This window comes from Podarcis raffonei, chromosome 14 (assembly GCF_027172205.1).
Source record: "Podarcis raffonei isolate rPodRaf1 chromosome 14, rPodRaf1.pri, whole genome shotgun sequence".
Classification (NCBI taxonomy): domain Eukaryota; kingdom Metazoa; phylum Chordata; class Lepidosauria; order Squamata; family Lacertidae; genus Podarcis; species Podarcis raffonei.
The window spans coordinates 25,903,294-25,930,081 of record NC_070615.1 but is presented as its reverse complement, the minus strand read 5'-3'; the positions used below and the strand labels follow the sequence as shown (position 1 = coordinate 25,930,081).

Sequence of the window (26,788 nt, the reverse complement as noted above, 5' to 3'; positions counted from 1 at the left end):
TTTGGATACAAGGCATATTAACCACATCTATCAGAAACAGTTCCACCCCCCTTGGTTTCAGTTGCATGTCTTGCATTCTGATGACACTTGATAAATAAGAAAGGGGGTCTCCCTCCATCTGACGCTGAAACTTGGAGGGACATGTGAAGAGGAGCATCTCCAATATGGGAAACAGAACAAATCTGTCTCACGCACAATCATTTGCTGGGCGTTATGGACTGGCAAGCCTTCCTTGGTAGTGAGTGTGTTCATGTGGCACGTTTCACATGAGGAAAGAGGCACAGGTAGGCTTATCAAACGTGCTTGGCGGTATATGTGATTTGTCTACAGAGAGACCTAAGAAGGAAACTGAGTGTGTCTGGATCCTCGAAAAGCTGATGAGATGAATGTGTGTATGCTAGAAGGTGGATTTCTGAATTTTGAGGTTTCCTCTACCTTGCTAATCGTTTGTGAATTAAAATGGGAGTCTGTATACAAAAGGGACAACAAACATTCCCCCAATGGTAGAGTATGTACAAACGACAAATCCACAAAGACCATCCAGTTATAAATGGGGGAGGGTCCCAAGCTCCACGGTCGAGCATCTCTGTAGTTCAATCCCCATCATCTTCAGAAAGGGCTGGGAGATAACTTTGCTTGAAACCCTGAAGAGCTAAGCAGTGTAGACAACACAGAGCAAGATGGACCAATGACCTGAGTCTGCATTAAGGCAGCTTCCTATGTCCCTATGTTAGCAGGTACGAGATCCTACAGGTATTTAAGCACACCAATATATGGGACACAGACTACGAAGTACAGTGGTACCTCCGGTTATGAACTTAATTCGTTCCGGGGGTCCATTCTTAACCCGAAACCATTCTTAACATGAGGTGCACTTTAGCTAATGGGGCCTCCTGCTGCTCCCGCACTGCCAGCACGCGACTTCTGCTCGCTTCCTGGGGGAAAGTTCGCAACTAGGGGCATCTACTTCCGGGTTAGTGGAGCTCGTTACCCAAAGCACTCATAAGGAGGACGGTATGTAGCCCAAGGTTCCACTGTAGTCCCACTGAACTTAGTGGGACTACTTTGTTTTCTGTGTGTCACATATATCTGTGTCTACTGGGCAAATAACAGTAGATGAAAAGAAAGGAATTTCCTTGATCCAGGAAGTTGCCCATCCATTCTGTAATGCCTTATTGAGCAAAAACACCTTAAGCAAGCACAACACCAGTAATCAGGGTGCACCTGGCAATTATATTTCAGTAACAAACACAGCTGGGCTAAAAATAATGCTCCTCACGGTCCCGATTTCTGTTACTGCCAAGACTGATCTGTCCATTTTGACAAAGGGCCGCTTATCTGGTTCTTGTGTATTCCCATTAACAGCAATGGAGCTTTGTGATGGTTTGACTCCTCCTAGATTTGACAAATACCCGACCAAATTCAATATGTGAAACAGAAACGGCATCTTCAAACCAGCATTTACAGATATTTGCAAATCCACTATGCTGCAAAGGCAGAAAATCTATTTAGCACATTTTAAGCAGCTCCTTGAGTCATCTTACAGTGGCCACAAGGTGTCTCAAATAGGGTTCTCAGGAGGAAGGTAGCCTTTAGTCATTAAAAATATATTCACTACCTTCATCAGAGTAACAGCTCAATGACAGCTGCTTTAAGTGCTGCGCTGGGCCTCTTGCAAATCATCCTAGAACTGGGAGATTTAACCGCCTATACATTCCCCTGTACCTGCAACAGGTCTTGGCTGGGCACTGGTAATCTCACATTTCTTGATCAGTTCACATTGATTACCACACACTGCTTTTGCCCTCGTCCAAAATGCTGACCAGAACATAGAGCACTGAACACACCTGCCATTCTACAGGGCAGGAAGAATGTATGATCTATTTACAGCTCCTTAACCACTCTAAGAAGCAAAAACTGTCAGTCAAGCAGTCTTGGTCAGATGCACATTTCTTACCAATTGCAGATGCTACCTGTCCTTGGCAGAGGAGCATATCAATTTATACAGGACCAGGGCTACCAATGGGCAGTGCCACAGCCTTGGCTGAATCTGCCCTGGGCCATATTAGCACCTCTTTTCCCTTATCAAATGAGCCTTTGACTGCCAGCCCATTAAAACTGCTGAGCTCCCTTTCCCCAGACTCCCCTTTCAGAGCCTTTAAAACAAGTTAGTTAAGGCAGCACATTGTGAGGACAACCCACAAGTTAAATAGGTTAATGGGGAAATCAGAGGAAAATCAACAAGATCTCCCTTTGAAGGAACACTGAAATATACACTGAAGTGGAATGTGGTGATGTTGTGCATAATACCACCTCTGAGATCATTGCAACTACAGTATAAATCAGGCCTTCCACACTGCAAGAAGTGAAATATCTGTAGGCTTGGGGTAATGCTGCTTCATTGAATTGCTACTCTCTCCTTACCCTTTCCTCACCATTCCTTCAAATGGTCTAACAGGGATGGGCCTGGCAGGCGGAAATGCAGGTACAGAAGCAAAAGCTTTTTTTTTTTTTTTAAGGAATGTAAAAGCAGTCCCTCTGCCACCCATTTCCCAAGCTGGATGTCCTCTAGTGAAGCGGCCAGGCTGGCGGTGGGATGGCAGGGGATAGAGACAGACAGAAGAGGCCCTTCTCTTTGCTCTCCCCCGTTCTGAGAACTGCTGACAAGGGCATCTGCGGACATCCGACGTGAGCTGCAGAACCTCTGCAAGGGAAGTCGCAAGTCTTGCTCCACTTCACTGGAACTCAAACCTGGCAGCGTGTGTCAAAACATCTTCTACCATAGTCCAAAATTTCTCTACGACTGAAGTGCCAACTGTCTGGGCAAGGTCCACGAGGCACTGCAACGGCAAAACCTCTGTTCGTTCAAGCAGCGCCAGAGCAAAATCTTTCACTGAGAGGAAGGAGCCATCACTACATGGCATCGGGCCTCAAGAGACTGTCAGCCACAACGTTACTAGCGAACCCTAAATGCTCGTTTTCAACACGATCCGTAAGTTTTCTTTTTAAAAAACAAAGAGAGGTAAATTCTCAGGTGAGGGACTGACTTAGGTTGCCCTTTGCCAGGAGTTAAAACAGATTCCGCTTGCAAGTCTAGGCTTCTGCTTCCAGGCTCCTTTAAGACACGCTGGAACAGCGGATGCTGGGGGAGCCCATCTGGGTCAGGACCTTGTCTAGCCACTGTAAGGGGCCGTTCAGATGGAGCTCGATCCAGCAGGGAGTGCTTGTGACCGTCTGCCGCCTAGAAATGAGGAGAAGGAAGAATGAGAGTCAGGGCTATGTGCTCCCCACACTAAAAATCGCAAGAGAAGGTATAAAAGTTCTGCGCCAGGAATTCTGCAACCAGTACAGATTGTGTCAGTTCCAGAGCTGCATATTTTAAAGTGTGCACCCCCTTGTTCGGCTTCTACTAATCAACAGGGGGGAGGGGACGCAGCCCTGCACAGCCCCCAGAACTTGTATGGCCTTTCAACAGCTGGGCAGCCCCCCTTTCTGCAATCTAAGGGAGGGAGACAGAAACAGGAGGTTTATTTGAGACATTGAGGAAGGCAATGTTTCACTGGATGGGTCTCCAACTGTGCAGACTTGACAGAGAGCTACACGAAGGTTTTAGCTGCCCCTCTGCCCACACACATGTAAGCCCCTGTCCACAGCCTTGAGGACTAGACTATTATACTTAAAAACCAAATAAAAAGGAAAGGGGTTTCTCGGGATGCCAGTTTGTGTGCCAGAGTCCAAAGACTGAACCCTCCCCAGAAGCTTTGCAGGTGTTAAGAAGCACCTCCCCTGTCTCTGCAAGCACAACCCAAAACCTATTTTGGCTACCCTGTAATTGTCAAAGAGAATCACCACACCCATTCCCAAGCCACTGACTTAGAGAGGGGGTGGGGGCAGAATGGGAAGCTCATTCTCTGCAGCTACATGGCTCCCTAAAGCACATCTTTTGTACAAATCAAAAGCCTGAAGAGCAAAAACAGCAAAGGCGAGTGATTTGGGAAGCGGGGGTAGCTTTGCGCCGGGACAGAGACCCAACTAGATGCAGCAACCCTGGCGATGCCGAAGTTAACTCACTGGAGGACAGCGGTCATATCGCACCAAGAGCAAAAGGCACTCTGGACTGGAGCACCATCCCCGACTGAGAGCCAGTCCCTCCCCACCCAATGCAACCCACTCATCTGGATCTCATTAAGAGCCCTGGCCCTCGGCCAAGACGAAACACAGTCGGCAAGGAGGGAGGGAGGGAGGGAGGGAGCAAGCTGGTTTCAAAACAAAATAGACTCCAGACATCTGGAGAAGTTGAAGGGGGTAACCCGAGAGGCCTCGGCTCTGGGCTTCATCTCCAGTCACTTGCAAGGAGGAGGAGGAGGAGGAGGCCTGCAAAGGCGCAGCTGCAAGGAGACTTTGATTGGGAGCCCTCTCTTGAAGAAGACCAAGGAACAGGGACCCAGAATGCCCTTTAAGAATCTTCCTGGCTTTGATCCTGTCTGCATAGCACCTTCAACCAGGCAAGAATTAGGCTGTGTTCAACCCCCCCTTCCCCCCCAGAGTTACTAGCAAGGGGGTGCACAAGCAGTAGCCATTAGCCATGATGGCCACGCTCTGCCTCCATGGTCGGAGGCAGTAGTGCTTCTGAGTCTTCGCTGCTGGAAACCGCAGGAGGGGAGAGGGCTCTTGTGCTCAGATCCACAGGCACCTGGTTGGCCACTTTGAGAACAGATGGGCCACTGGTCTGATCCAGCAAGGCTCTTAGGTTCTTAACTGAAAACACTCTCACCTCTCACATGGTGCACAAAAGTTGCTTACTTAGAAATAATTCATACAACTGTGGAGTTGGAAGGGACCCTGAGCATCATGTAGTCCAATCCCCTGCAATGCAGGAATATGAAGTTGTCCCCTATGCATAGCTGTCAACTTTTCCCTTTTCTTGTGAGGAATCCTATTCAGAATAAGGGAATTTTCCTTTAAAAAAGGGAAACGTTGACAGCTATGTCCCTATGGGGATCAAACCTGCAACCTTGGGGTTATCAGCACTACACTCTTATTAACTTCTCCAATCTCAGAATAGATTCCTTCCATCTCCTAATCCCCTAGACTCCAACTCTAAACCTTAAACGTGCAGAGCAGGGGTGATGCGATGCCCTCCAGAAGTCGCTGGACTCCAGTTCCCATCAGCCTCAGCAAGCAGGGCCAGTAGTCAGGGAGGATGGGAGTTGTAGTCTAACACCACCTGGAGGGTCACAAGTTAGCTACCTACCCTCCCACCCCAATACAATGGATTAAAAAGGAGAGAGAGAAGACAGTTTCTATGCGAGACGGATTGAACAACTAAAGCAGAAGGGGCCCTGACACTCCATCACCACCAGGGCCCCAACCTGGAGAATTCTGCCAACCTTGCCTTATCCACAATGGAGAAGCTTGCAGGATTTCCTGCACTGATGCCTCTTCCCTCCCACAGTTCCCCTTTCTCAAGCGCATGTAAGCTGAGTCAGCCCCCACAAAAAAGTGAGATTTGGACAGTTCCCCCCTCTTTTCTAGCCACCCCAGCACCCTATACGGAGCTGCCTTGTTTTGACAGCACAACAGGATTTCGGGGCCTGCCTGTCTTAATGGATCTTGCGTTATCTTGCTGCTGGTTTTGCTTGCTAGTCTGTTTTGCATATTAGAGTCCTCCCCCCCCCGCCGCTTTTAGATTTTACTTTTGTTTTGTACAGTTGCCAGTCTCCTGCAAGCTGCCTTGTGTACTTTTGCAGAAAGGCAGGGTATGGATTCATTAACATTAACAACAGCAACAAGGACCTGACCTGTATTCAGCCCCCCAGCCCTTGACAAAGCTCATTCGGATCGTGCACATTCTCGTCAGCTGGTAGACGGCTTCAAAGCCCTGGTTCACAGACTGGGCCAGAAGGGCAGCAAATTCCTGGTTGTTAAAAATCTTCAAGTTACAACCTGTTGAAGACAAGACCAGGGCAAATGTCAGCATGCAATTGCTGAAATGTGGAGACACGTGGACAGATTTGATTTTTTATTTATTTATTGTTTTGCTGAATGAGATGTGACAACACACTCCTCCACAAGCCAGAACTTTGTAAGAAAGGCAGCAAGAGTAGCAAACACAATGGCAGGCACCATCCTGCAGACACCTGCCTCAAACCCCTTGCAAGGTCAGGAAGATGAGCCCCCTGATCGAAAGAGGAGTCAGGGTAGGGAGGGGATAACCTTGAAAATGCCAACCATAACATTGTAATATTTACTAATAATGCAACGTGCTCATCCTCTTCCGTGCTTCCACCCCCCAAAAAAACCCCCCAACCCTGCCATTCTAACAGAAGAGGAAGAGTGTTTGAAGATTCAGGGCAGATAAAAGAAAGGACTTCTTCACACAGCACATAGTTAAATTATGGAACTTGCTCCCACCGGAGGCAGTGAAAGCCACCCACTTGGATGGCTTTAAAAGGGGATCTGTCAAATTGCTGGATGATAATGGCTACTAACCACAAAGGCTATGCTCCACAGTCAAGAGGCAGCAATGCTTCTGAATACCACCAGCTGGAAACCCCAGGAGGGAAGGAGAGAGCTCTCATGCTCAGGTCCTGCTTGTGGGTTTCCTTTGGGGACATGTGGTTGGCTACAGTGAGAACAGGATGCTGGACCACATGGGCCATTGGCCTGATCCAGCAGGCTCTTTTTTTGCATTCTAAGCCTGAAGTCTGCCCAGCCCAGCAGTAAATGATGCTGCAGACTAAGACCCAAGTCCCTCCCCATGGAGGTTAACCTTCACCCACACCCATTGCCAAGTGGAGACTGGGGGTGCCTGGGAGAAGAAGATGCTCTTAGCATAGTGGCGGAAGCACCTGCGCTCAGTTCTGGTAGCAAGCTGCACAGTCAGTTCTTAATGCACACAAACAAACACAAAACACCGTTCACTCCCTTCGTCACCCACTCAACGTTCAGAGGAGCTCCTTCCTCCAAAGTCCAAGTTTTTTATGCACGGGCCCAGCTGCGAGCTAAAACTCCCTCTCTTTAAAAAAAAGCTTCACAGCTGCTTTGGAGTGCAGGGAGGCAGGAAAATAAAAAACTTTTCCCGTCGGCTGTCAAACACATGACAGCGTCGCCGCGCTTCGCTCAGCGCCCCAACCAGCTGAACTCCCAAGTCTTGGCAGGCACAGAGTTGCTGATCTAGGCACAAGCTCAGGCCAACGCCTACAGATACACACACAAGCACAGCCTTCTGATAGTGAGGTCAGAAGGCAAATGAAGGGGAAGCTGCAATCCCTAGGATATATCCTGTCAAGTTCTTTCTACAAATCTGACAGTACAGGAGGTTCCCCAAACTGGTGCCCTCCCAATGTTTGGGACTGCAGCTCCCAGTGATCAAAACACCCGGAAGGCACAAACTTGAGGAAAGCTGTTCCGAAGGACCTTGCCATGAAAGCCCAGTTAAGGAGCAAAATAAGTTTGGTTTGAGGACCTGTGTTCAAGGCCTTTCCCTTGCCATGGACCCAAATGGAAGATTTGCAGAATTAATATCTTTGCATTGCTGCAAAAAAGGGAGACTTCTTCCCCAGAAGCGGAGTGGGTGACATGGTGGGCTCTGGTGCTGGAGAAGACTTCCCCATCAATGCTGTTTGGACAGCTGCCATTGACCCATCTATGGGGGACCCGGAGAACTTGGCTACGCTTGAAAACTGGTGAAACTTGGTCAATGAAAATTGTTCTGGAGAAATGGATAGCGCTTCCAAGAAATGAGAGTTCTTGGGGCATTGGGTGATGCACCCCAAATGATGCAGTTTGGGTAGCATGGACACAGCTCTGCTCAGAAAGCTGGCAAGGGTTACAGGTAAGGGTTGGCAATTGTCTCCCATCCACCAAAAAGACCACATCTATTCCTCCCTTGCAAGGGATGCGGGTGGCGCTGTGGACGCGGGTGGCCACAGAGTCTAGGACTTGCCGATCAGAAGGTCGGCGGTTTGAATCCCCGCGACGGGGTGAGCTCCCGTTGCTCGGTCCCTGCTCCTGCCAACCTAGCAGTTCGAAAGCATGTCAAAATGCAAGTAGATAAATAGGTACCACTCCGGCAGGAAGGTAAATGGCATTTCCGTGCGCTGCTCTGGTTCGCCAGAAGCGGCTTAGTCATGCTGGCCAAAGCGAGATGAGCGCCACAACCCCAGATTCGGCCACGACTAGACCTAATGGTCAGGGGTCCCTTTACCTTTCCTTATTCCTCCCTTGCAGAGTTTCAAAAGTCATGGCAGCTGGTGGATGGGGCCTTCATAGGGACAAAAGACATAGTGGCAGGCATGCAGCAACAAAGGAGGAAAACCACTCGTGAGTTACCTGGTGGGATCTTGCACACAGTGGCCGGATGCCACCCATAGCGCTGGTTGCAGTTAGGAGACTGGACAAAAATGGCACTGTCGCTAAGGCACTCAGCGAATACCTCTCCTCCAATGTAATATAGCCTCACTCCTCTCCCTAGGAAAACACAGGGCAGCAAAGTCAGGGCAAAAGCAGTCAAAAGGCAAGGAAGGAAACATTGGGAAGCAATGGCTCTCTCTCTCTCTCAAATGGCTTGGAAGCTATCCTGGGGGCACCTACCCCGCCACTGCAGACAGACAAAATGCTGGGCTGGATGAGACACTTAGTGCGTTACCCAGCATGGAAATCAGGTGTTTAAATTTTATCCCTGCCTTCCCCACCCCCAATAAGGCACATGGTTGCTCGTAATTTATCCTCATGGCTAGCCTCTGAGGTAGCCCAGGGTGGGTGGCCCAGCCAAATAATAATAATAATAATAATAATAATAATAATAATAATAATAATAATAATAATAATTTATTCATACCCTGCCCTTCCCGGTTTAAAAACCGGGCTCAGGGCGGCTAACAGCAAATACAAAACATTGATTAAAATGTGACTTAAAAACAGCATAAAATACAACATAAAATGCAGCATCAATATCAATAAAATTCTGAAATTCAGGGGTGATGGGGGGGGGACCCAGTCAGTAGACATCAAATGATCACCAGGGCCAACTGGCCAAGTTGTTCCTACTAGGGCCAGCAAAGATACCAGGGAAGAATTTAAATGTGGGGTCCCAGAAAGGGTTTCTTCATAGAAGAGGAAAGGGAAAAGGGAATAGAGGATCAGGCTAACTCAAATTGAAGGCCAGGCAGAATAGCTCTGTCTTACAGGCCCTGCGGAAGGAGATCAAGTCCTGCAGAGCCCTAGTCTTGTGGGACAGAGCATTCCACCAGGTTGGAGCCATCACTGAAAATGCCCTGGCCCCGGTGGAGGATAGCCTGGCTTCCTGTGGTCCAAACTCTCCACCAAATTCCACCACCAAACTCTCCTTGGATGCAACAAGGCAAGAGACGCTACCGATGTGTCGCCTGGTGAGCTCCACCGCTGCGTTGCGGTTGACGTTTGACAGCAACCCAAGGCAGAAGCGCTCAGAGTTTGAAGGGTCAGTGAAGCCGTCCACTGTCATGGAGGGCTGCGACGCATGGAAAGTTTCCCCGACACGCTGGTTGAGCTCGTAGTAGGAGATGGAACACCAGAAGGCAGGTTCACAGTAAGTGACTGGCTGGAGATCTGCAAGAAAGGAGAGGAGTGAAAATTTGAGAGGAGAAAAAATTAATGCTTCGTTGGTTTTAAAAACTACACAACACAAAGTAATCAACAGAAAGAAAAGAAAAAAAGTAAACAAACATTCCATAATTAGTGCTTGCTGTAGGTAACAATTTGTAGTTGGTTTCCACATGACCTCCGATCCCCTCATTGTGGTTCCCAAGCTCCATTATTTAACTACACACTAAGCTTTGTCTCTTCTAGGTTATTTCAATTACATTGATTTTATCAAGTTATCTTATTACATGCAGAAAGTCAATCCAAGCCTGCCAATGGATTTTTGTTTTTGCAATTTTCTTTTATATAAACTCTGTACATGTCCCACTCTTTATTAAATTTTTGATCAGTAACTTCTTGAAACTTTGCCGATAATCTGGCCAGTTCTATATACTCTCACATTTTGTTTTGCCAATTTAGTTTGGATGGGGTAGCATCTCCTTTCCAACCCTTTGTGATTAAAATTCTAGCTGCTACTGTAGCATACATGAAAATTCTCCTAAATTTCTTTGAGATTTCATTGCTCATTAGCCTCCCTAGCAGGGAGCCTCCCTAGCAGGGAGGCTTCAGGCTTCTTGGGGAATGAACATGTAAACATTTTTTTTTAAGTTCGTTGTAGATTATCTCCCCAAATTCTCTAATTCTTTTGCTGTTCCACCACACGTGGACCATTGTGCCTTCTGCCTCCCTGCATTTCCAACAGGTGTTTGGCCTAGATCTAAACATTCTGGCCAGTTTAACAGGTGTTAAATACCACCTGTAGAGCATTTTCATGCAATTCTCTGTTAAGTCATAGCATGCACTCAGCACCTTCTTTCAAATCCAGCCTTAAACTAATTATTAAAACAAACCACCACTTGCCTTTGCAAGACATTTCCCTGTTAGGTGCCCCACCCACCAGCTTCATATCACTGCCTAGGCCATCCCCAAAACACCTTTATGTGAATTTCAAAAAAGCCCAAACGGCACAGTCCTTACCCAGATTGTTGTGTGCAGGGGACATTGGATTTGGAGATAAATTTGGAGAACCTGGGTGGGGAGAGAAAGAAGATGCAATTATGGTAAGCTACTATCTGCCCAAGAAGAAACACGGAATCCTAGTACTGCAGAGTTGCAAGGAACCTAAAGAGTCATCTAGTCCAACCCCCCTGCAATGCAGGAATTAAGTTGATACCGCTACTATAGTGCTTTTAAAATAGTGATGACATTCATATCCACAACAATCGCTTGAGGAAGTTCTTGGGCAAGTCCAAAGAACAATTCGTGAGGCACTTCTAACTGGAGTTATCTGGGGCCCCACTGCTGCCCCTTCAGCAGGTGGGTGGGTGTCACTGCTGGCACAGGGAGAGCAGGGCACCATCCTGCAGCTGAAGGTAGTGCCCACCAGCGGATTATAGGGCAGCCAGCGGGGACTGTACTTGCTCCTTCTGCTGCCTAAAGCCTAGTTCAGTGATGGCCAAACTTGGCCCTCCAGCTGTTTGGGGACTACAACTCCCATCTTCCCTAGTTAACAGGACCAGTGGTCAGGGATGATGGGAATTGTAGTCCCAAAACAGCTGGAGGGCCAAGTTTGACCATCACTGGCCTAGTGGGTTTTCATGCCCAAAGAGAAAGCAAGGAGGACTTCTTCTTTCTGTCTGAAATAAGAGAGTGAGATGGGGCATTTGCACCCTGCTCTTCTGCCAAAAAAGGCTCCTTGGGTGGCTTACATACAGCAATCAAAACAAGAGACAGTCGCTATCTGGACAGGCTTGCAATTCAATTTTTTTTTTTTAATGACAAACAAGGAAAAAAGGACAGAGGGACAAATAAAACATCAGACTCGGGCACCAGTTCTTAAACTGTTCTTACAATGACCAGCTGGCACAGCTCAGGGGCAGGAGGTGCCTGAAGGAGCTGGTCTTTGGGCAAAGCTGATGGACTGAACTCTGCTTCCCATCTCTCCCCATGACTGAATGGCTGATCCCAGGTGACAGCTGAGTTGCACTCCAAGACACCTGGAGCCCACCAGGTTGGAAAAGGCTGCACTAGAGGCTCAAGCCTTCACCATCTGGCATGGACCAAGACACCTGCTGCATGTCAGTTCCATGAGCACATGCCACTGATGCCTGAGCCATTCTTCGCATCCCCTTTACCTTTGTATTTTGCATGGAAAACATCTGTTTTCAAATAAAGTTTTAGGAATCAAAGACACGGATAAAAAAACTGTCTGTTTTCCCACGCGGACAGGGCACTCCAAGGGTACATTCAAAGCCAAAGCCAATTCAAATAATTATGGCCCTGAAGGCATGCCCCGTATAGCGTTTCAGACAGATGCCGACCACACAGCCAATAATTGCACACACCAATGGTGTTGGACAAAAGAGGGTTAAGCGTGAGGCCTACCAGCAATCCCACGCCGGCCTCCTCCCACCTGTGTGCTTATGGCAAAAGACGATAAATGTGTCACTCATTCCCCTTTTAGAAACCCACAAACATTCTTCAGCCCCAGCTATGGCGAGGGAGATGGCAAACGATACGTGGCAGGGGTGTTGGCGTGGACTGTCCCATTCTCTCTTCCCAACTCGCCAGTTCTCCCTTGACCAGCCCTTGTGTTTCCCCAACTTTTCCCTTCCTCTTCAGCTGTAAATGGAAAGAAGTGTGGAGCCAGGGTGGTGTAGATCAGAGTGATCAGAGTGTTGGACTAGCACCTGGGAGACCAGGGTTCAAGTCCCCACTCGGCCCATAAAGCTCACTTGGTGTCCTTGCGCCAGTCACTGTTGCTCAGGCTAACCTAACCATGCAAGGTTGTTAGGAGGACAAAATGGAGATGGGGAGGATGCTGTGCCAGTCTGGAGGGGGTGCAGCAATCAGGCCCAGATCAGGCATGATGCTGTCTCCCCAGTGACCTGATATGGTGCTTCTGCCAGTGGGATTCCACACCTTTGGCAGGCAGAACTGAGAACTGCATGCCAGAGGAGGGATGCCAGCATCACTCCATGGGCATAGGCTGGTGGAGCAGTCTGGGCTGGGCAGAGAGAGATCTCTGTCCCTTCTTCCACTACTACCCTGCCCACCTCTAGGCACGATGAATCAGGGGTTTGAATGACAGCCAAAATAAATAAAGAGAGATGGAAGACTCCAAGCCAGGTGGAGAAGGGGCAGTGGGTGGCATTCAGCTAGGTTTTCCTCCAGGTAAACTCATTTAAATTAACAGACCTAACTTGGACTTCTTGAAATTAATGAACATGATCAAGTGAAATGTGGCTCCATGCTACCCCCATATACCGAGTGCAAGAGACTGGGAGAGATCATTTCTAAGGAGTTTTCAAACTCTGGTAAATTATTCTACTAAAATGACAAGAGAGATGAGTACAATTCCATCAAATGCCACATATTAATTTCCAGTGTGATGTACCTGCATCCATGCTATGGTTCATCTGATGGTCACTGGTTTCTCCATCCTCACTCAGATAACCAGGAGGCGGTGTTTCTGCAAGTGGGGGGGGGGCAAGGCACGGGGGGGGGAGGGGAGAAACAGAGCTGTCATAAAAATCAAGCAAAATTCAGGAAATATGAGCACTTATTTATAAACAATGCTGCCCTTGTCCAATGTCTCAAAAAGAACTTTATAATCCATCACCTCCTTAGAGTAAATGCTGCAAGATCAGTAGCTACAGCTTCCCCTTTTACAGACGGGTCAACTGAGGCTTCTCTAAGGTCTAGGACTTACAAGGACCTTATCCTGAGCCCACTCTAGACTCCGGAGTTAATTTTCAGAAGACCTCCAGAAGATGCTCCTTTATTCACTGGGAATGGAAAATGAGTTAAGACACATGGGCTCTTTCTCTCTCTGCTCGGAAGCAAGAGAAAAGGAACAAGAAGTTGAAAGCCCTGAGGCGACAACCTTCAATGCTAAAGTTACTTCCTTTCGATATAGGTAGATTGGTGACACATAGAAGCAGAAATGTTAATGTGTTCCGAGTGTCTAAGCTCAGAGGTGGACAGAAAATAGGCCAGATTGACTGGAAGATCTTGGGGTGATTTGCCGTAGATCAAAGCAAGGATTTCCAAATCCCAGCTGCTTAGCAGCATTTATTTATTTAATGACAATGGCAGCAACTGAAAAGGTCTCCCCACCCCCAACAAACCAGGTGGCTGAAAGAGAATACTCAGGCGTTAGAGGGGCACCAGACGTGGATATCTGGTTCTTAGTTCTGGTACTGATCACAAATTCCTGGACTGAACATGCGCTCAGAGGCACTCTGGGCTGAATCCAAAGTAACACTGAGTAACACACCCATCGCACAAGCAGAAATCCTTGAGTTGGATACCACCATCTGTTGCTTAATTCACAGCTCACCATTATTTTTGTACCTGGGTCTGGAAGACCTGGGGAGCGGGTGGTTCTAGTCAAAAGAGACAATGTAGATCTCCCAGGCCTTGAGCCTGATCACCTCTGGTCTCGCTAACAGAGCACCTGAGCTGTAATTCCATCCACCCAACTAAAAGGGTCCGCACACCACTTCTGTTGGGGCAAGGCATACCGTACCTGGAATGTAGTTGCTTTGAGGTTCTATGCCCGCTGGGAAGTTAGTGTTCTCTGGAATGGAGTGGCTATAATCATCCAGTGGAGGAAACTCAGCTGGGATCTCTGTATGCCTCGGAACCAATACTGGAGGTAGCACTGAAGAGGTAAGACAGCCAAGGAGCAAATGTCAGCAAGAAGTCTAACAACAAGGTCAGCAATATTGGGTGCAATTCCACCACCTGCTCTGGCTTCCAGTGTCCCAGCCTTCTACACAAACACTAAAAAAACAACGACTGAGGCCCGTTATAGTACCTGGTGTCTCCACTCTTTGATAGTGATATGGATTCACACAGACTTCATCCTTCTTCATGTTAAAGGCATATTCACACATCTCCATGGCTCGAAGTTCGTGGTGGCTGTGAAGATCTGGCCACCGCCAGAGCCGGCAATAGATAACATGAGGGAGACCCTTTCGGTGGGATACCTGCAGCCGGCCATCCAGCGATCTGAAATGTTGGAAACGAAAAGGCAGTATTAGAAGTGGAAAAGGCAGAGGGCTTTGGTTTGAGAGTTCTTCCCTATTGAATAAAAGAATCTTATGGCAATTAGAAGGAAATGAATCCACAGAGACAAGTTGGCTGGTTATTAATGTATTGGCAGAATGGCACTGCACTGTTGCCCATTTTGTTCACCAGCGGGGTGGGAAGAACAGGACAACCAGATATTTTGATCTTGCTCTCCTGAAAAATCAAGGAATAAGGAATAACCACTGCACCTAGATCCAGCCTACAAGAGATTTACTTTAGCATGTACAGCCAAGAAGGGGTAAGCAGGAAGCACATCACCCCAAGAACGAAAGAAGAGGCTATTAAGCTTCTGTATTCTTGCTTGTCACTATTATTTAGGCACTCCTCTCTCTAACTCTCACACGCATTGAATTTTTAAAGTGTTTCTCCCAACTCTCTGTACAGAACAGATTAGCAGCGGGGAGGGCATTTAAAAAACACAAGAGCAAAGGGATGCAAACATTTAGAAAGTAGCAGTAACTGCAAAACTGCAAGGAACATGCAAAAATTAAGATTACTCTGAGCTGGAAATCTCCGCTCCATTATTTATTTATTTTCCCTCGCATTGTACAGTTAAAGACTAAATTATATAAAGTTTCTTAAATGATTTTAAAAAAACAGCCATGTCTGAAATGCTGAGGTTATAAAACTCTTCCCTGTAGCAAAATTACAGCTCCTGCAACATGAGACACCTTTTGCAGAAAGCTTCATAATAATTTTTGTTTTTAAAATGCACCGTGTGATTGGAAGTGAACCGCAGAGGATTCCTGGTTTAAAAGCAGAGCAATGTAGAACATTGGCAGAGAATTCCCCCAGACGAAGAAGCCTCCAAGCATCCCTTCCCTGCACTCAACAGAGGCTACTCCAAAAGAGGCGGAAACAGAACCATGGCAAACAAGGGTCTTCTAAGGAGGCCAAGCCAAGTAAGCAGGTGCAGGCAAGAAAGGTGGCTTATCTGAGTCATGCCAAAATCCGTTAATCTCATTTTTCCAAGCTCCTTCTATTTCCAAACTTAAAATCAATTTCCCCCATTTCCACAACAATTCACAATTTTTTTAAAAAAAAATCTCACCGGCATTTTAGTGTGAATGTCTCACAATAAACATATTTTTATATGCAGCTTTGACTAATACACACACTTTTTGCAAGCAATTTCCCCCCTAACCTAATGCATTTTCTTTTTTTAAAAAAGTAATATTTATTGAAATTTTAAGGTTACAAAAAGAAAAAACACCAAATTAAACAAAAACAAAACAACACATCACAATAAAAAACAGAAAAATAAAAACAATTTAAAAAAACAAATCGAACCTTCCCATAACTTGTCTTTCATTTGCTTGTGTCCCTGACCTCCTCACACCTCCCTTTTTTGTATTCTAAGTCAATTATCCATTTCAGCAAATCCTTTCCCTCTCTTCAAATTTTTGTCCTGAAAATTTATCTTGATATTAATATAAGTTTACTTTCCCTCCTTTCACCAATTAACAGTCTATTTTTCTTAAATATTTGTTACATTTTTGCTAAAATCACATAAATTCATTCTAACATCATTCTAACATTCATTAATCTTACAATACTTCTGTAAATAGTCTTTAAATTTCTTCCAATCTTCCTCCACCGACTCTTCTCCCTGGTCTCGGATTCTACCCGTCATTTCCGCCAGTTCCATATAGTCTATCACCTTCATCTGCCATTCTTCCAGGGTGGGTAGATCTTGTGTCTTCCAATGCTTTGCAATAAGTATTCTTGCTGTTGTTGTAGCATACATAAAGAAAGTTCTGTCCTTCTTTGGCACCAATTGGTCGACCATGCCCAGGAGAAAGGCCTCTGGTTTCTTCAGAAAGGTATATTTAAATACCTTTTTCATTTCATTATAGATCATCTCCCAGAAAGCCTTAATCCTTGGGCATGTCCACCAAAGGTGAAAGAATGTACCTTCAGTCTCTTTACATTTCCAACATTTATTATCGGGCAAGTGATAAATTTTCGCAAGCTTGACTGGTGTCATGTACCACCTGTATATCATTTTCATTATATTCTCTCTTAAGGCATTACATGCCGTGAACTTCATACCTGTGGTCCATAACTGTTCCCAGTCAGCCATCATAATGTTGTGTCCAACATCTTGTGCCCATTTAATCATAGCAGATTTCACCGTTTCATCCTGAGTATTCCATTTCAACAGCAAGTTATACATTCTTGACAAGTTCTTAGTTTTGGAGTCTAACAGTTCTGTTTCCAATTTTGATTTTTCCACCTGGAAGCCAATTTTTTTATCCAAATTATATGCCTCCATTATCTGATAATAGTGAAGCCAATCTCACACTCTATTTTTTAATTTTTCAAAACTCTGCAGTTTTAATCTGTCTCCCTCTTGTTCCAAAATTTCCCAATATTTCGGCCATTTAGCCTCCATATTGAGCTTTTTCTGAGCCTTCGCTTCCATTGGTGACAGCCACCTTGGGGTTTTATTCTCAAGCAAATCCTTATATCTTATCCAAACATTAAACAGTGCTTTTCTGACAATATGGTTTTTAAACGCTTTATGTGCTTTGACCTTATCATACCACAAATATGCATGCCACGCAAAGACATTATTAAAACCTTCTAAGTCCAACACATCAGTGTTCTCAAGAAGCATCCATTCTCTCAGCCAGCAAAAAGCGGCTGATTCATAATAAAGTTTTAAGTCTGGCAGGGCAAATCCACCTCTTTCCTTAGCGTCGGTTAATATCTTAAATTTTATTCGAGGTTTCTTGCCCTGCCAGACAAATCTAGAGATATCTCTCTGCCACTTCTTGAAACACCCCATTTTATCTAATATTTGCAATGTTTGAAACAAAAACAACATCCTTGGCAATACATTCATCTTTATTGCAGCAATTCGGCCTAGCAATGATAACTTCAGGTTTGACCATATTTCTAGATCCTTTTTCACTTCCATCCAACATTTTTCATAGTTATCCTTAAACAGATTCACATTCTTGGCAGTCATATTAACCCCTAGGTATTTCACTTTCTTAACCAGTGTTAACCCTGTCTCCTTCTGAAACCTTTCTCTCTCCATCACTGTTAGATTTTTCTCTAGGACTTTAGTTTTCATCTTATTCAACTTAAATCCCGCTACTTGTCCGAATTCTTGAATCAATTCCAGTACTCTTTTGGTACTAGATTCTGGCTCCTGTAGTGTCAATACCAAATCGTCAGCAAATGCTTTCAGTTTGTACTGTTTAGCTCCAACTTGTATATCTTTAACTGTTTGGTCCCTTCTAATCATGTTTAGAAGAACCTCCAGGACCGATATAAAAAGCAATGGAGAGATTGGGCAACCTTGTCGTGTTCCTTTCTCTATCTTAAATTCTTCCGTCACCACATTATTCACAATTAATTTAGCCTTTTGTTCTGAATAAATTGCACCTATACCATTTTCAAAACCTTGACCAACCCCCATCCCCTGTAAATTTTTCTTCATAAAACTCCAGGAAATATTATCAAAGGCTTTCTCCGCGTCCACAAATATCAAAACTGCTTTAGTATTAATATTCACTTGTAACTTTTCTAAAATGTTAATTATGTTCCTCGTGTTGTCAGATAAGTGTCTACCCGGGAGAAAGCCAGCTTGGTCTTTATGAATTTCTTCTACTAATACCTTTTTTAGTCTCTTAGCCAAAATGTCTGCAAAAATTTTATAATCCACATTAAGCAAAGATATGGGGCGGTAATTCTTAAGCTGCGTCTTCTCAGACTCTGTTTTCGGTATAAGTGTAATATAAGCTTCCTTCCACGACTCTGGTGCCTTTTTCCCTTCCAATATTCCATTACACACTTCCTTTAAAGGCACCTAATGCATTTTCAAACACACTTGTATATGCATTTTTGTACACATTACTTGGCTGGAGAACAGCACTACAAAATTCAGAGAAGTGCCAAGTTTCAAAAGATGGCTGCGTTTCAGTTTGCCTATTGTTTTGAAAAGCACAACATTGGTTCAGCTTTATTCCCCCCCCCCCATGTAATTTATTGAAAATCAAGACAGTATATACAACGTATTCCAAATCAGCAAAATCAGGTGCATCTTTAAATCTGAACTGAACTAAATCTCTCCCCAATCCTTACTCTCAGCTCTCCTTCACTCCCCCCGCCTCCTGTGCCAGGATTAAAATTACAATCAAAGCCATATTCCAAGTGGCTTTAAGAAGGCAGCCATCAAGGTCCAAGCCAGCACAAACACAGGGGCCAACTGCAAGTGGACGCAAGTTCTGCCAACACCCTACTGTGCCGCTTCCTTACCTACCATTTAAACAGCCTCCCCAGCACACCAGATCCATTTATTTGGGACAAAACCGGTGCCAGCGGGGAAGCTTTCCCACGCCCATGGCTGACTGGCAAGAGCCCTGTTTTCCTACTCAAGCTCCTCCATGAAAGGTTGCAACGGTGGTCAGCTCCGTCCAGCATCAGCACTGCCATTTCCTGTGGCAGGAACTTTTTAAAGTTTGCTCTCATAGGCTAAAACCGAACCCAAGCAAACGTCCCAAACATCCTCCACCCTTCTGAGCTGTGTCTGGGCAAGAAGAGACCAAGGAGTAAGAAGGACCTGGTCTGCCAGAAAGGGCACCCAACAGCTCCAGGGAGGGAATTCCAAGGCACCCAACAGCACCATCCATTATCTACACCTGTGCAATCACAGCAGAAGGGTTGTAGCTCTAGAGCAGCATTTCCCAAACTTGGGTTTCCAGCTGTTTTTGGACTACAACGCCCATCATCCTTAGCTAGCAAGACCAGTAGTCAGGGATGATGGGAATTATAGTCCAAAACCAGCTGGAGACCCAGGTTTGGGAAACACTGCTCTACAGCATAAGACAAGCCTGCTAGATCAAGCCAATGGCCCATCTAAGTCCAGCATCTTGTTCTCACTGCAGGCAACTAGATGCCTGTAGGAAACCAGCAAGCAGGATTCAAGCACAAGAGCCCTCTTCCCCTCCTGTGGCTTCCAGCAAGTGGTGTTCAGAAGCATTGCTGCCTCCAACTGTGACAGCAGAGTATAGCCATCCTGGCTAGTAGCCATCAATAGCCCTCTCCTCCATGAATTTGTCTAATCCTCCTTGAAAGCTGTTTAGGTGGAAGATGGTAGAGCATCTGCTTTGCTTGCAGAAGGCCCCAGGGTCCCACCCTGGCAACATCTCCAGATAGGGCTGTGAAAGTCTCTTTTCGCAAAAATTCTGGAGGGCTGCTGCCAGTCAGGGCAGACAATATAGAGCTAGCCGACTCAGCACAAGGCAAACCAACATGTGGCTACATCATTTTTTTAAAAAAAGGTTCCATTGCCCCTTCCTCCCTGCCTTCCTCCTTTCATCTTCCAGGTTGTTGCAGTGAGTGTGGTTGGTGATTCAATTTCAGCATGGCAAAGACCAATCTATGCAAATTGAGAGAGAACGACCTCTCATCTCAAAAGCACTTTGGTGAGTAAGCTAATAACCCTCATTCCAGATCCACTGGAGTCGTGAGTCTCATACTGCTAAATTAAACACTCCTTTGAAAAAGAAACAGCGATTCCAGGCATACCAATTCATTCACGTCTCAACGCCCTACGTGATCCAGCAGGGAGTTTCATCAGAACAGGAAGAGAGCAGAATGTCAAGGAAATTCTCTGGCGTGCTGAAGAAGGAATTGCTTAATGCAGCCTTTGTCAACCTGGTGCACATCCGCTCCAGCCAGTATGGCTGTGCTCCTATCAGCTCCCAAAAGCAGATGACTGTGCTGCCTAGGGCTGATGGGAGTTGCAGTCCAACACATCTGGAGGGAGGGCACCAGGTTGGCAAAAGCTGGCTTAAAATAAAGACAGTCAACTCTGGTCCAAGAAGATCACCAGGAGACAGAGCACAACACTTGAATTTGCACATTGTCAAAGTACTGTTGCCTATTTGGGGAAGGGCCTTGGCTCAGTGGTAGAACACCTGCCTGGCATGCAAAAGGTCCCAGGGTTAAATCCTGGCACCTCCAAGGTAGGGCTGGGAGAGACCACAGCCTGAAAGACTGGAGAGCACCTGCCAGTCAGTGTAGATAATTAGGAACAGAGGGAGCTGCCTTGTACAGAGTCAGTCTGTTGGTCTAGCTAGCCTAGTATTGTTTACACTGGCTTGCAGCAGCTCTCCAAGGCAGGGGACATTCTCAGCCCTACTTGCAGATGCTGAAGATTGAACCTGGGACCTTCTGCATGCAAGGCAGATGCTCTACCACAGAGCTATGACCCTACTCCATAGCTAGGCCAATGCAGACCTAGACTGACCAATGGTCTGACTTGGAATAAGGTCAATGGATACCTCATAGTGAAGCAAAGTTCTCCTTAGTCTGAGTTATTCCTCTTACAGAGTTCTTCTGAGTCTGTTAACAGGCCCATCCCTGCAGACTCAGAGACACAGAGGTGGTTTAAAAAGCCATGAGGTTTTCATATTTTTAAGTTCTTCTGCATCTGATGAATAATCCAGACCTGTACTTTCTTCCTGAGGCGGTTTTATGACTGGATTGGCCCATTTTTGCCAAATACTAAATAATATATTCCACCCACCCCCCGCTGCCAATTACAGAAGCACTCCCAGGACTGGAGAAAATCTGCCATCTAGTCATGAAGCCCAGTTTGCCAGCCCCCTCACACCAGACTCTGCTTTAGAAGGGCAGATGAGAGAGAGGGAGGGATGGGCGGGGGGGGGGGGGAGGAGGAGGAAGGATGCCTGTACACACAGAAGAGACCAAAAGGGATCCTCTTAAGTTGCTCGCTATCCAACTGGCCTTGTGGTTTGGGGACCGAGGGTGGGGAGAAAGCGAGAGAATAGAGGTGACCCTCTAAGCCCTCTCAGTCCCAGTGCCCACCAGCTGCAGTCTACATCATTCTAGCTGGTCACCTGTGATGAGCAAAACCTCCTCAGGGCAACCAGGCAAGGAGGCCAGGATTTTTTCAGGCCACTGATACACTTCTGGTCCTGGTATTTGTGGCATGTGTGAGAAGGCAAGTAAGTGACTTTCTGGGGACCAGCCTACGGGCTTGTATTTTGTACACCGAAAACCATGCACTTCCCCCAAAGGGGTTCAGTGGTGTTTGCTACACCACTCCTGCCCCTTCCCCCAAAAAAGCAGTTCAACCAGGGCTATTTAGAATCACATGCATGTGGATAACACAAACACACAGCAAAGACTTGTAACAGGGCCTTCACAGTGGTGGCCCCACAACTATAGAATCTGGGTGCTAAGGAACACAAGACGCTATATAGCATCCGTCCATCTGGCTTGGTATTACATGACTGGCAGCAGCTCTCCAGGGTTTCAAAGTAGAGTTTTCTCCAGCCCTACCCAGGACTGAACCTAGGACCTTTACGCAGCATGCAAAGCAGGTGTCATAACACTGTGCTATGGATGCTCCTAATGAGCACAGGAACCTACCTGATACCAAATTAGACCACTGGCTCATCCAGTTCAGTATTCTCTAAAGTGCTTTGCACCCACCTGGAAATGCCATTGGGGATTGAACCTGGGACCTTCTCCATACAAAGCAGGTGCTACTGCCACTGAGGTATGGCCCTTCCCCATGGCTAGGCAGGCAGGCCCCATCCACTGCACTTTTAAGTGGGCCTTAAGACATAGGCCTTCCCTGAGGCCTTTGCCGCTTGAAATAAGGCTATAAAGCCAGGGCTCTGCTGCCAGGGTCTGGAAGAGTTCTATTGTCGCCAGTGCTTTAATTTACTTCTGCTCCGGTGATCAGCCTCCTAGTGTTATGGAACAGACATTCCAAACAGTTTTGTGTTGTATTTCAACTCCGGTGCTGATCGCATTTTGCGTGGTGAGCTGCTTTGTGGAGCACGGTTCTCAAAAAAGGTGCAAATCTTTCAAATAATAAATGAGGCATGGGGGGGAAGCGCATGTCACATTCCCCGTCTTTCCCCACGACAAAACTGGGACTTCTTGTGACCTGGAACCAACTCCCCTTCTGGGTGTCCGGCCCTCCAGTTCTCGCTGACCTCGTTCAAAGCTGCTAATGAGCGAGCGAAGGGTGAATCATTTCCTCTCATCCGCTGCACGCTGCGTCCCAGGAGAGGCTCTCAAAGACTCCCCTTCCCCACGTTGAGGGGTGGGGTCCAATGCACCTGACAACAACAAGACTTTCCCTTCTTGTCCTTACTGAAACACTCTCAGAGTTTCCACAAGAAGGGTGTGTGTGTGTGTGTGCATAAAATGTTCATGCCTCTTGAGGGGGACGTGACTGACACGGCTTTCTCGGGGGAAAGGAAAGGTGAAAAGGGCAGCGGAGAGACAACAGAGTCGAGTTTATTGCTCTCCAACTTCCTTAATTATGAGTCACCATCGGCAGAGAAAGAAAACCCAGTTCCATAAACAGATTGAGAACGCAAATATAAAAAAGTGCGGGGAGAGGATGGATCACCTGATAAGGCGTTTTTGAAAGTTACTGCGTTACGCGACGCAGGGTTATCAAAGATTACTTGCCGACATCTGCAGCCTCTCTCATTTTCCCAGAGATGCAGAAAAGACAAAATCTCATTTGCAACCCTGCTCATCTGAAAACCAAAACAAAAGCTATCAGGCCACGGGTGCTCCCTCCTGAACAGAAGTCACAGAAGTGGCCAAGAGGATTTTGACATCTCGAGGTGGAAAAGACAAAAGGCATCCGGCCTCTTCCACAGAAGCCTGGACCTGATGACATGGAACAGGAATGCTGTTCCTGGGTTTAATTTATTCATATTTTCATAGAAGTGGGAAATCCAACAAGATCTTGCCGTACGGAATGCTCCTTTTTAGTGTTCCAGGCAGCCATACCTTCTTTCAGGACACTCTTCAGTGGTACCTCAGGTTAAGTACTTAATTCGTTCCGGAGGTCCGTTCTTAACCTGAAGCACCACTTTAGCTAATGGGGCCTCCCGCTGCCGCTACCACACGATTTCTGTTCTCATCCTGAAGCAAAGTTCTTAACCCGAGGTACTATTTCTGGGTTAGCGGTGTCTGTAACCTGAAGCGTATGTAACCTGAAGCGTATGCAACCTGAGGTATCACTGTATTCCAGCCCCCTCCCAGTTTTATCTGGGGCTGATGGGTGCTGTAGTCCCAGACATCTGGAAGACATCAGGTTGCCTAAGGCTATTCTGCGTCATATTCACTCATAATGTTACTAGGGGTGGGGTGAGCAGATGATTAAAAAAGTAAAAAAAAAAGGGGGGGGGAGATGATTTTGCTGCTTATTGGTTATATGTTTTTGTTGCTGAAAATTCTGCTGCTCTTTATGGGTTACTGTATGGTTTTCCTTATAACATGCTGTTCTTTCTCAATTTTACGTTATACTTTATGTCCTTAAAAGTTTTGCAAGTTGTTTGCAGTTCCTAATGTGGCAAGCAATTATTGGTATAAAATACCATCCAGGGACAAGCAGTTACTTTCAACACTAGGTGTGCTGGACAGCTAAAAAACTAACCCTCGAGCAAAGTTTTCACAACTGCATATTGGCACATCCAAATGACATCACAGTGAGAGAGATGTGAGGAAAGAGAGAGACAGCCAGGACTGAGCTCATCATGCTTGGTTTTCTTGCAAATATCACCATTAATAAAAACAGGGAAAAACAAGATAAATTGGGGGGGGGAGAGAAAGAGGGAACATTATCTTGGCAGAGAAGCTGGTGCCACAAGCAAACTGGTGGGACAGCTGCTCAACAGAAGACACAGAAATCAGAGAAAAACACTTGCTGGCTAGCTGAGGCTCATGAGAGTCATGGTCCAAAACATCTGGAGGGCACCAGGTTGGGGAAGGTTGACTCAAGTCTCCCATGAAAAGTCCCAATCATCCACCCACTGCTTTACTACAAATACCTGAGGACTCCTTGAACAGAAGGAAGGGGAGAGGAAGAGATGCAGATTGGCTGGTAAGTATTACCATTTTTGCAAGTAGCTCCCTTCTCATTCTTTGGCTCCTCCACCATTGACTTTTCACTGGTAACCAGTAAATCAAAGAATCACAAACAAAAGTATTCATCCATCAAACCAATCAGCCAACCATCTGTCCATCCAACCTTTAGCTTTTGTGGAAGGTCACCACCCCAACTGAACAGAGAGAATGCACCCTAAATTTAGCTTAAGTTGCATGACTCAGGACCCCAATACCTCCAGGGCTGCCTTTCTTATATGAACCTACTCAGACCCCAAGATCAGTATCAGAGACCCGTTTCTGTGTGACTTATCCTAGAGCAGGAGGCAACAAAAGGATGGACCTTTTCTGTCGTAGACATGTTTATGGAATTGCTCTCCCCCAGGGAAGCTTGTCTGGTTCAGACTCTCACCTTTTCAGTGCCAGGCAAAATGGATTTATTTTCCCAGGCATATGGACAACAATAACAGCCTGACTTTTACTGGCTGTGCTTTGGTGTTCATTTCATCTTGATGGAGGAAAGACATATATATTTTCCACTGTGCACGAGCAACTTGGTGTACACTGCATTGCTTTAAATGGGTAAGTTTGCCATATACTGTGTTCTTTGAATTTCAACCTTTGCAAGTCACTTCAAGAGAGGACCAATACTGGTTTTCCACTTGCAGGAATTTATAATTGGGAAGGAGGAATTACATAAGGCAGCGTTTAAAAAATGCCATTCCCCCCACTTGCAATTCCCAGGAGGTACAATTCATTCTGTCACCCCTGGTCTCCACCACTTTATTTCTGCCTCCTTTCCCTGTATGCATAGGCCAGAAAAGCATGCTTGCTTTTAAAATCTTCAGAAATAAAAACAAAAGAGTGGCCACGTGGACCTACATTACTGGATTACTGTATGTGTGATGGCTTTAACCAACTGAGCTGTGGCTGAATGGATGAACCAACTGAATTGAGAAGCCCTGCATTCATGAGACAACATCAAGCAAGAAAGCAAAGGGTATCCTTTGGCAATCGATGTGCAATGGCTCATTCACACATGCAGCTCGTTGCCTGACATCAAGCGACACAAACCTGCGTGAAGCAAGCCATAGATTTCGACCACTTTGGAAGACGAAGACAGGGCTTCTATTCATTGCTGCCGGTCTGAGAGCAGGATGTGCTTTTCTGCAGGGCTCCCAAGTGTGTGGCAAGATGAAAGTGACCTGCACAAATGTTGCTTAGGGGGTGGAGATGGAAGGAAGACAGACACAGAGCTCTTCTTCCAAACCCCACATTTGCCTGTGACTAAGGACTTTGCTTTGCACACCCACTCGGCCCTCTGAAAGACACCCACATGCACCTCGGCAAAATCAGCTAGCTCACTCAAAAATGCACATATGGGACACCAAATCACGCCCCCTCACCACAGCAGTAAGCCTGTTTACTAAGAAAGCCTGCACCCCCAAACGTCTGCTTCATGAGGGGCGGAAAAACACCTTCCAACTAGTCTTTCCCCCCCTCTTTTTTTCAATCACAAACCCAAAACAACACATTATGTTCCAGAAAGGGCCCAAAGCTCTTGCTGTTATTTTCTTTATTCCAGTTCCCAATTCCTCCCATTTACAAACCCTTCTGTTCTTGATTCTGCACTTTAGCTTGTCTCAAGCTCATGAAACGTTTTACGCCGTATTCAAGCTGCATTTAGTTAACCAGCCGCTGAGCCTGTGCAGAGATCAGGCAACACAAGTCCCTCCCAACGTGCAAAGAAATGGACATGGTTTCAATTTAGAATTGGGGCTGCCTATATAAAACAGCCCGGACAAACTAAGCCCCTGTAAATCTTTCAGCTCTCAAGAAAGTAAGCCTTGAGAGTGCAAAGTGGCATCATTATAAAGGCAGCCTTGCAAACAAGTTCACAAAAAGGGATGGGCCTGCTAGCCTACATAATAGTTACATGGCAGTGCGGTGTAGTGGTTAAAGGTGTTGTACTAGGGCCTGGGAAACCAGGTTTCAGATTCCAGCTCAGCTATGAAGCTCACTAGGTGGCCAGTCACTGTTGCTTAGCCTAGCCTGCCTCACAGGGTTCTTGAGAGGATGAAATGGTGAAAGGGAGAACAATATTATGACCATCTATTGAGCTCCTTAGAGGAAAGCCAAGGTATAAATGTGAGACATCCAAGCAACA

At 46.2% G+C, this 26,788-nt stretch overlaps 1 protein-coding gene across 1 annotated transcript in view; it reads right to left on the bottom strand.

The window, feature by feature from the left end:
* Nucleotides 1-2,152: 2,152 nt before the first annotated feature.
* Nucleotides 2,153-26,788, bottom strand: part of SMAD3 (SMAD family member 3) — a 60,584-nt gene continuing 35,948 nt past the window's right edge. The window contains exons 2-9 of the mRNA XM_053364056.1: nt 14,447-14,640; nt 14,156-14,290; nt 13,022-13,096; nt 10,603-10,653; nt 9,379-9,591; nt 8,335-8,472; nt 5,802-5,946; nt 2,153-3,241 (exon numbers count right to left, since the gene is read on the bottom strand). Of these exons, the coding sequence (XP_053220031.1) occupies nt 3,118-3,241; nt 5,802-5,946; nt 8,335-8,472; nt 9,379-9,591; nt 10,603-10,653; nt 13,022-13,096; nt 14,156-14,290; nt 14,447-14,640 (1,075 nt within the window). The 3' untranslated portion in view covers nt 2,153-3,117. The remainder of the gene's footprint in view (nt 3,242-5,801; nt 5,947-8,334; nt 8,473-9,378; nt 9,592-10,602; nt 10,654-13,021; nt 13,097-14,155; nt 14,291-14,446; nt 14,641-26,788) is intronic.